At 32.3% G+C, this 10,695-nt stretch overlaps 1 protein-coding gene across 3 annotated transcripts; it reads left to right on the top strand.

The window, feature by feature from the left end:
• The first annotated feature begins 2,641 nt into the window (after window positions 1–2,641).
• LOC113701067 (transcription factor bHLH130) lies at window positions 2,642–5,909 on the top strand. 3 transcript variants are annotated; one of them, XM_072053583.1, is made up of 7 exons: window positions 2,642–2,793; window positions 3,045–3,637; window positions 4,204–4,559; window positions 4,623–4,802; window positions 5,092–5,157; window positions 5,294–5,362; window positions 5,475–5,909. In XM_072053583.1, the coding sequence occupies exons 2-7, from the start codon at window positions 3,055–3,057 to the stop codon at window positions 5,544–5,546; spliced, it is 1,326 nt and encodes a 441-aa protein (XP_071909684.1). In that variant the 5' UTR covers window positions 2,642–2,793; window positions 3,045–3,054; the 3' UTR covers window positions 5,547–5,909. The 3 variants fall into 3 exon arrangements, with proteins under 3 accessions (XP_071909684.1, XP_071909686.1, XP_027077375.1); XM_072053585.1 differs by having other exon boundaries at window positions 2,660–2,793; window positions 3,050–3,637; XM_027221574.2 differs by lacking the exon at window positions 2,642–2,793 and having other exon boundaries at window positions 2,914–3,637; window positions 4,635–4,802; window positions 5,475–5,578.
• The last annotated feature ends 4,786 nt before the right edge of the window (window positions 5,910–10,695 follow it).

Here is a 10,695-nt window from a genome sequence, read left to right as displayed (position 1 = left end):
GCTCCCTTGGCAGAAAATGAAGAGAAATGAAGCTGATTTTTGTCTTATAAGAAGTAAGAAGGTTAGAGTTAATTAAGACCACAATTTGGCTAACACTTGGACAATTCTTAGCCACTAATTTTTTCTCTTTCTTCCCCTTGCTTATAAGCCACAAATTTCGGTCCCCTTAGCTGGAATATAAGAAGATATTTTGGCTCAAATATCAATAAGCTTGTGGTGCAAGAAAGTGGTGGTCAAGTGGTGCGTTCAAACGGTAGTGCGCGGGACCCGTCGGTTCGCGCCGTTTTCCTTAAAAACACCCGCACTAGGGTTTTTACTTCCCATTCACTAACTTTATTTCATTTCTCCTAATCACATATTATTTCTCACTTAAAAGTCACTTTTATTCACCAAATTTAATCCTTGCTCTGTACCGAAAATTCATCCGGCGAAAAATCGCGAAAACCCTAATTTTGCTCCAAACTTGAAACCGAAGCGTAAACCTTATTTTCTAGGTTTATTTACACTTATCATGGAATAATTGGATAGTAGGGCTTTAATAAATGATAATCTTCAAATAAAAAGAAATTTTTAAGAAAACGTGAGGAATTTTCCAATTCCAGTAATTAAAATTAGGGTTTCAATTAAAATATGAGACATTTAGGAAAACCGGTTAGTCACAAGTAAACTAGGGTTTTTGGCTACAATATTAGGGTTTCTAGTCTTTTAAACCAAAATAAGGTTTTAAATCAACCCAAAGAAATACACTTTAATATTTTCTTCACAAACAACCTCCTAATATTCGGGATGTTACAAAAGGTCCAATTGAACTTATAGGAGAGACGATGGATTCGAACCATTATCGATCAAATGGATATATTATGTATCCATATATATTTAAAAAAATCCCATATTATAACAAACGGTAAAAGACAAAATTAAACCCTTAACTTTCCAATTCATCAAAATTTTGGCACAGCATCAAATATCCACCACATATTCGTGTTGCTACTTTTACCACCAAGGAAGCTTTGACTTTTCTAGATTCCTGTGGCCCGAGGCAGTTCAACGTCAGAAGAAAATTGAGTTGTTAATTCATCTTTTTCATCCTCGAGCAATAATAAGAAGTGGAAATTCCAAGTTTCTCCAAAAGAAGATTTGTCAATTATATACATTTAACTAGATGGTGAATATTGAACCCTAGGTCAAAGAGTAAACTACCAAAAGAAATTCATTTGAGGGCCCTAATTGCAACTTAGGCATAAGTTTAGGGGGTGTATTGCAAATAGTGATTTTTATTTTTAACCCCAAATAACAAAAATTTTGGTGGCAATGTAAAGCTAATCAAACAATATAAATAAAATATCAATGAAAATGTATTTACCTCGCAGGAAGTTCTTGCCGAAACTAGAGAATTATTCATAGATTGCTTTGATAACTTGGTAATTGAGAAAAAGATCTTATTGCTTAAAAGTAGGGCATTGAATATTAAGTCATAAATGAACATTGAGAACCATATAAGAAATTAAAAAGATAAAAGTACTTAGCAGTTTTTAAATATGTAACGGGACGTTTACAAACTAGAATGTTAGGGGAGCCTTTTGGGGGAAAAAAGGGGGGCTATGGGAGTGTTTCAATGAAAAGGAAGAGTAGAGTGCTAAAGATTAATGTGGAACGACAAAATCATTGTACTCAGTAAAATATGATAAATGATACACGCTGTGATTTGAGAGTTAGACGCAACTTTTACCCACTAATTTTTTTTGAAGTCTATCATTATTTTATTTCTTAATCCTTACATTTTAGATATTTCCACCTGTAGATTTGTAGATACTTCCCGAATGATTTAAAATCCAAACCACATTAGTACGTGAGTGTGTTTGGATATTAGATTATTTAATTTTTTTAAAAATACTATAACACTTTTTTTAATGATGTATGTGAAAAAAAAAATGTGATTAAAAAATGTGTTAATGATGCAAATAAATAAAAATTTGCAAATAAATTTATTTAAAATAATTACTTGAAATAATTATTTAAATTAAACTAAATAGAAGCAGTGGTGAAAGTTAGATACTTTACTACTGTTCCTTATAAAAGTACAGCGCACTGGAAACCTTTCATATAATATTTTGTTTGTATCATAAATATAATTTCTAATTCACATTTTTTTATTTTCAATTATCATTTTATTTCACATACATTAAATCACTAAAAATGCTATAGTAAGATTGTGTTTGGATTGCAATTTTCTGAAATTTTTGTAGGAAATGTACTATAACGATTTGATATATGTGAGATAAAAAAATAATTAAAAAATATATTTACGAAAAATATAAAAAAAATTTTATGAAAAACTTCTTTCCAAATAAAATCTAATTATTTCAAATAATACCTTATCCAAACACATTAAAAACAGCTGAGGTATACGGTCGAAACCATTTTTGTAATAAAAGAAAAAGAAATAATGTCCTTTTATACTCTGCGCTGAAATGCCCAGAAAACCCAGATCGCAGGGTGACCTTAGTTCTCATTGGCTGGACTTCTTTAAGACTTTCACTTACTCATCATCTCTCTCTTCCTCTCTCCTTTTTTAAGCCTTCTCCGTCACCTGCAACCTTGTTCCTCCTATACCAAAACACTTTCATTTTTCGAAAGAAAGGTGGAAAGTACAGAAATCCCCATATTCAGTGACTGAACTTTGCTGTTTTTATGTTTCTTGCGTTCTTCTGTTTTTTTGTCCTTAATCCACTTTCTTGGCAATCATTATCCTTTCTTGTTGTGTTCAGTGATTGTACTTGGCTGAAAGAAAAAGTGAGAGCCTTTTCACGCTCTTTACGTTTCTTATATTTGAGGATTGCTAGTGATTTTCACACATACATATGCATGATTAACTGGATACAGGCATATTCTCTTCTGGAGTTGTGTGAGATCTGATTATGCGCCATCAAATTCTTCATTCTTGTGTAGAATTTGAGATGCGATTTTCTTGATTTTTTTTGTATAATTAGAGAAAGTCAGACAAAAATTTCCTTCTTCTCTTACTCTGTGCCTAAATTTGTTAGTCCAGAATTGATGGATTTTCAGCGCAGCAATCAGCACCAACAGATGAGTGGTGGTTTGACTCGTTATCGTTCTGCACCTAGTTCATACTTTTCTAGCTTTTTCGATGCTGCTGCTGATATCATTCCTAGGAGTGGCGGTGGCTTTGGAGGAGATGATCTTGATCACTTTCTCAATCGATTTATGCCTAGTAATCGGGTTAATGCTCAGGCACAGGACTCAAATTCCAATAATAGTTTTGCTAATAGCATGAATATGCAGCAGTCTCAATCTCAGTTTGTGGCATCAATGAAACAAGAGGCAGAGGTTATGCAGCAGCCAGAGCAACTGCAGCAGCTACAGCAGACAAATCAGAATGATTATTCTCAGATTTCGCAGCAGATGATGTATCAAAGCCAGGCTCAAGTACAACAGAATACTAATAATACCCAGTTGTCGAACGCATCTGCTGGGGATAACTCGTACAGATTGCTGAGCTCTGTAAATTCCAACCGATTGACACCAACGAAGATTGAGAGTGGTGGTGGTATTTCAAATCTGATTCGTTATAATAGTTCACCGGCTGGATTATTTGCCAACATTAACATAGAAAATGGTATATTTTCTAGCTCCTAATCCTCCTTCTTGCTTAATTTTCTTTGATTTGTATATAATCATGCTTCAAATGATAGTTGGGACAAATCTTTTGGCTGTGGATTTTTCTTTTTATTTTTTTTTTCTCTTTGGTGCTTGAAATCAAGGTTTGCATCTTAATGGATTTGAAATAGATAAAGAAATATGGCTTTTGAATTTTTTCCATATTTTTCTGTTGCAAATTTGGTGAATAAATTCATACTGTCTGGATGGCTCAAGGATCGCTTCTGTTTGTACTGTTGTAGACTAATATGTTAAGGATGTGTTAGATGTGATAAACGCAAGTGCTTTAAAGAACATCAAATGAATAAGAAAAACAGACAAATGTAGAAGGTGAGGCCAGGGGTATTACAGTCTAACTTCTGCTCTAAAGATGACAAACTTGCTTGAAGATCTAGTAAGAGACCAGAAGTGGATTTTGTTCATAGCATAAGCTTAGGCACCTGACTTTGTATATTAGGGCCTTTGAGTTATTTTCATGACAACTTCACAACTGGAATGCTGCTGAAATTTTTTAACAAATTACAGAGCATGGTGCAATGAGAGGCATGGGGAATTTTGGAGCTGGTAATAATGCTAATGCAGAAGCATCATTTTCTTCTGCAAGCAGGTTCAAAAGTCAAATGGATTTTTCATCAGCTCAAGCAACTTCTTCTGGCCTTATGTCTCCCATATCCGAAATTGACAGTACAGGCATGGGAGACAACAATCTTGGAGACAAAAAATTTGGGGAAGGTCAAAGAAATGATTCTGGTTATATAACAGGATTTCCAGTTACTTCTTGGGATGATTCAGCTTTGTTGTCTGATAGTTTCTTGAAAGGCCTTGGAGATGATGATGATGATAGCAAGACACTGTCCAATGCAGTTGCATCAGAAAACCAGGTACAGTTTTATGCTCTAATGCTGTTGTCTGTTGCCTTTGATCTCAATCTAATTGCATATCAGTTTACTGATCAGAACAATGAAGGTCGAAATCGTCCTTCCACTCTATTGGCTCATCACTTGAGTTTGCCAAATACTTCTGATGAGTTGTCTGCTATTGAGACACTAATGCAAGATTCGGTACTTTGCAAACTTCGAGCAAAGAGGGGCTGCGCAACTCATCCACGGAGCATTGCTGAAAGGGTTGGACCTCTAATCAATTTCAGAATCTGATTTTCTTCTTGTTCTTCTTTAATACAATACACATTTAATGTTTGTTGGAATCTTGATTAGAATTTATTATCCTGTTATCCCTGTTTTCAATCAGTACTTATTATCCTGTTACAAGCTTGTAAATTTGTACAAGTCGTGCCAAGATTGGACTGATTGAACTCTAAAACAGGAAAGAAATAAAAAATCAAGGCATGATTAACCAAAAGGAAAAAAGAAGAAGAATATGTTTAGTATTTGATCTAAATGTAATCCATTTCAGGTAAGAAGAACCAAAATAAGTGAACGGATGAGAAAGCTGCAAGAGCTTGTTCCCAATATGGACAAGGTAGAATGCTGCCTCAATATTTACCCTGATAACATTTGATCTATGCAATTTCTAATCGTGCTTTCCTCAATATTTACCCTAATAACAAGGTAGAATGCTTATCCTTTCCTTTCTGCATTTTCTGTTTTTTTTGCAGCAAACAAACACGGCAGATATGTTGGATTTAGCTGTTGAATACATTAAAGATCTTCAAAAGCAAGTCAAGGTACCTCCTAAGGCTGTTATCATTCATAACACAAGTACAAATCCTACATTAATTTAAGTCTATTTTTAAGTGAAATGAAAATGACCTTTTCTGTTTTTTTGGGAACAAGTAGACGTTATCAGATAATCGTGCGAAGTGTACATGCTTCAACCAAAAAAGTTGTGGATCAGAAGGCTCAATGTAGGACATGCCTCCTTTCTGCAGTTTAAAGGAAAATTGATAAGTAGTTGGTGATGGAGACTGGAAAAGCAAAAAGTTAGATTCTGTTTTGATTTAAGTAGAAGGGAAGAATTCACCCAAAAAAGAAAATGAAGAAGAAGAGAAGAATCATTTGCGTTCTGGGAACATGGAAGAGAAGCTTTGACTGTATTCAAAGCTGTACATAGAATAGTTTATGAGAACTTTTGGCTTGTACTTTTGCTTGATTAACTTATCTAATCAACATATTTTTATTAGTTCTTGAAAAGGACTGTTGTATACATCTCTAGTGTTTGCTGATTCGATTCAGTTTCACTTTCTGGGAATGGTGATCATTTCTTGTCATGCACTGTACAATTGTCATGCACTTTCTTGGAGAATTCCATTACAGATCATGTATAGCTAGTTTAGTTTATGCCCGCGGTGAGTGCTTGTATGATTACTTTTACTAACACGTTCTTCCTACAAAGGTTCCGAAGAATCTAAGCAATTGTACCTGGTTTAACCACATCTAAATTTTTATTTACAGGAATTATGATATGTGTCAGAAGTTCAATTTACCCTTTTTTATAGGAATAATTTTAGAAACATTCCTTAAGATTTCTAATAATTTCACTCAGCTCTCCTCAAGTTTAAATAATTATATTTACCTCCCGTGGCACTGTAAAGTATCTATAATGCCACTAACTTTGGTAGACAATTAACAATACAAGGCAATAGATTTTCAAAACCCAAAAAAAAAAAAAAATCCCATTCTCTATCTCTTTTGTATTTCCATCCCTCTGTTTCCTAATCACTATACTGTTATATCTCTTTTTTTCATCTTTAGTTTTATAGATATTAGCATATTGAAATTGTAAAATTAATAGTTCAATTGATGGAGCAAACTATATGTCAAACCAGAAAGAGATAAAGAGAATTAAATAATGAAATTGATGATTGGAATAGAAAGGACTAATAGGGGAATTTGCCTTATTTTGTCTGTTATTAAGAAAAATGTTTGCAAACTGTTAATAATTGTTTAAGAATTTCTTTCATTAAATTAGTAAAGTTGGTTATGGTTTTCCTATGGAGGTAGAATTTATTTTCTACTTCTGAAATGTTAATATTCTTGAAGATGTGAGAGTGTTGCAATGGTGGTTCTAAACTAGATTAACTTATATTGGAAAGGTGTTTGGTATTGACTTTAATTTTGGGGTATGAAATTGGTTGTCAACAGAGTGTTTTGTTTTTAGTGGCAAGCATTGATGCTTTATAGGTAATTTGGGAATTTTTGGAGGCTACTTGGATTTGAAATTGAAGTTTATATTTGGATAGTTGTTATGGTTGTAGATGACCGGTTTGTGCAAAGCGTGGAAGAAAATGACTATATATACTTTTTTTAAAATTTTTGTATAAAGGATAATTTAGAATTTTTGAGAGAAAAGATAACTTGGACCTACATTATTGTATAATTAGTAAAAACATGAGAGGAAGATATAAACCTCAGGGAAGGTTTGTGAAATGACCCTTTTTTTCTAATATTGTTAGTCTTTACCATTCAATTAGCCTTTTTTTTTCAAATTTTTTTTTAATATAAGTGAGAGAGTTCAAATTTGAGATCCAACGCTTACACTTCTTTTCTTCAAACCACCCAATCCATTCATTCCCTATCATTCAAGTGACCTTTGAATTCTAGTACTGCATAATATTTTTTAAATGTAATGTGTAACGTGAGTGCAATGTTTAACACCAAAAGGTCTTAGATAGGTTTTTTTTTACCTTTCCACGGTCCCAAAAGAGAAGGGGTCCATTAACTATAAACTTTACATGCCTCACATAGACAATCAAACTGATTAGGTGCAAAATTGAGGAGTGATGGTGAGGATGGGAAATATGATAAATCAATGTTCAAGAGTTGTTTCTACCATTAAATAAATTACAAAGCAAGAGTCCAAAAATGGATTAATAATGTGCATGTATGAAGCAATGTTTTGAAAATCGGATCATTGATTGAACCGCTGGACTGTCGTGTCGAGGTTCAACCGATTGGACCGGTTCAACCTTGGTTCAATAAATTTTTTTAAAAATAATTTATATAAATATATATGCACAAAATAAGACATGCATTGGACTAATTTAAAACTTTATGTGATGAAAAGTTTAATATTTTCAAAGAACTTGGATTTTCACAAATAAATTTTTAAAATTAAAAGTTGAAACAAATAAATTTCCATCTCAATCTTAATTGAATTTACCAAAAAAATAATCTTATATCCAATCCAAAAATACCACAATATTCTAAAATTATACAAAATTCACATCTATGGGAATTAGACATTGTGAGTTTAAATTTTAATTCACATTTTTTATATTTAAAGATTGCAACTTAAAGAAAAAGAAGATTGGAGTTTGGAAGAAGTCAAGAAAATAGAAAATAGAAATACAAACTTGATAAGAGACAAAAAATGAGAAGAAAGTGAGTGGATGTGACATTTAATAATTAATCTCTAATGTTAAGGAAAACCTATTCTTTTTTTAATTTTTTTTCAATTTAATAAACAAAAACAAAAAAATCACTGGTTCAACGATCAATCCGGTTTTAAAGTCTAGTTAACCCCAAATATAAATCAGATCGAATCTATGACCCGTTCGTGGTTTGACCGGTCGAACCGGCCAGTCTGGTTCGATATCATCTTTATGAAGAGGCTTGATAAGGGTTGTAATTGCTCTCGTACTAATCAGTCTTTATATATATATATATATACGAAATATAGTTGTTTGGAGGTTCAAATCTTTCTTTAAATAGTTTGTAGCTTGGGGTGCTGGCTATCTTTCTTTACTTATTATAATATTGTTAGTGTAGATCTACAAGTTTAGATCTTTCTAATGGAACGATAACTAGCTTAGATCTTTCCTATGTGTTGGGATTGAGGGATATTTATAGCAAATTTTTTGAGATGTTACAGTATCCGCTATAGTGATTTTAACTGTTTGTTACAGTGTACAGTACCGCTATAGTGTACACATACACACACATATATATATATAAAGAGGAGGGATAAGATTTAAAAAGTGAGAAGGAGGTAGGGACATTAGAATCTAGGATATTTAATTCTCTGTTTTGATAAAATATCATAATTTCATTAAAATTTGCACTAATGGCAGAAATTACATTATCAAACATACACAGATATTAAAGAACATATCTGAAGAAAGGATACTCCAGATTTGAAGAACAATAAAAATTACATTATAAATCTCTAAATTTAAAATAAGATAAAATAACCATAGTTCCACGGATATCTGTGCATGTTTCCAATCGTCAGATTTGCTGATTAACTGTTTCAAGTCCAAATATTATGGTGGATCCAAAAAATTCCAAATCTGATAATCAAAATCTAAAATGACTCTGATCTAATAAAAGGAAGTAAAAAAATTGTCAAAAACTCTCACTAGAAATCCTTAAAAAAAAATAAAATTCTCATTAAAAAATTTTGGAGAGAAAAAAACTCTCACTAGACAATCTAAGGAGAGAAGAAACTCTCGATAGAAAATCCTAAGAGAGATTTTATTCACACAAATGGAAAAAAACTATAGAGAGGGATTCTCCCATGGGGAAATATCAGAAAAATTTGATCTCTCTCCCATGAAAGAGTTGAAGGGAATTTTAGTTAGAGAATTTTTTCTAGAGAGAAGGAGGAAAGATGGCTTGTAAGTTTTTGTTGATAGGTGATATTCTCCAAAAATGATATGGATGTCTTTTTTTTTTTCAAATAATATTTCGCTTGCATCATAAACACATTTTTCAATACTTATTTTTAAATTTCCAACTACCTTTTTATCTCATATATATCGTATCACAAAAAGTGTTACAATAATTATTTCAAATAAATTTCAAATACTACTCTATCCAAATGATATATTCTCCAAAGTTGAATATCATTTTTTGAGCAGATTCCATAAGTTGGTTTAGCATTGTCTCAGTGTGAAAAAGCATTTGTTATATACGGTTGTAATCAATTGAATTTGCAAAAGCAATTGTGTATCTTTGTGAAGGACAACCGATCTGTAGGCAGGTGGCCGATAAGAGAAGCCCAGCTGGTTAAATCCAATTGACATTGTGCTTGTGGGCCACGGAGATTTCAGTGACTTCCATGTCATTGATATCATCACATTCAAATGTTTCTTTTTTTCATGATAAAAAGTGGGAAAAGAAAAGGAAAGATCCTTGTTTGGACAGCAATTTTCTAAAGAAAAATTACTACGTTTTTTGTGGATATATTTTTTAATTATCTTTTTACCTCACATATATCAAATCGTTACAGTAATTTTTTTACAAAAAATCTAGAAAAATGCAATCCAAACACAAAAGTTTGCAACAGCTCACTTTTAGAACTAATTTGTGTAATTTGAAAACGAGACCTAGTTTAGCATTGTCTTGTCCTTGTAAACTATTTGTTGGTTCATTCGATTGTCAAATCATGTCTTTAGATATGAATCAATAAAAAAACTCTGTTTGCTTAACGTGATGATTATGATGAAATTAATATGTTTAAGCTTGCATAATTACAACAATATTTTTTAAAGTCGTGTGTCATATCCTCATATATATGAGTTTTAAGTAATTGAAAAGATTTTAATTTAGTAATTAAGGTTGAAATTTCAATATTTAAAGATTCTTAATTCAAATTTCCTTTCTCCCATTCTGCTTTTTAAAACCTATTCGTTTTTGCTAAAATTTTTAAAAAAACAAAAATCTCAAAGGGATGAAACAGCATTCTTGATAAGATTAAAAAAAAAAACTCGCCTGATTCAGAAACACTCTTCAACATAGCGTAATCCAATCCGACGGTTTACACCAGCGACAATGCTTTATAATGCAAAATATGTGTTGGAAGAAGATGTCTTGTGACGGAATATTTCCTGCTTCCCAGGGCACAAAAGTTTGGGCAACGGAGGAATAAGGCAATTGCTTCTCTATGGACCCACACTACTGTGTAGATAGACCTCACTCAGATATGAATTGGACTATTGAAGACCCTTTCGATGCGGGCAAACGTCGGCCACACAGATTTCTTTTTGTTTTCATTATGTCTATTTTCGTTTGTGGCCCTTTTCAGATCAAATCCAATGTGGAAACTTGGAAAAAGGGA

The sequence above is a fragment of the Coffea arabica genome, chromosome 1e (assembly GCF_036785885.1).
Source record: "Coffea arabica cultivar ET-39 chromosome 1e, Coffea Arabica ET-39 HiFi, whole genome shotgun sequence".
Classification (NCBI taxonomy): domain Eukaryota; kingdom Viridiplantae; phylum Streptophyta; class Magnoliopsida; order Gentianales; family Rubiaceae; genus Coffea; species Coffea arabica.
This window is presented reverse-complemented; position numbering and strand designations above follow the sequence as displayed.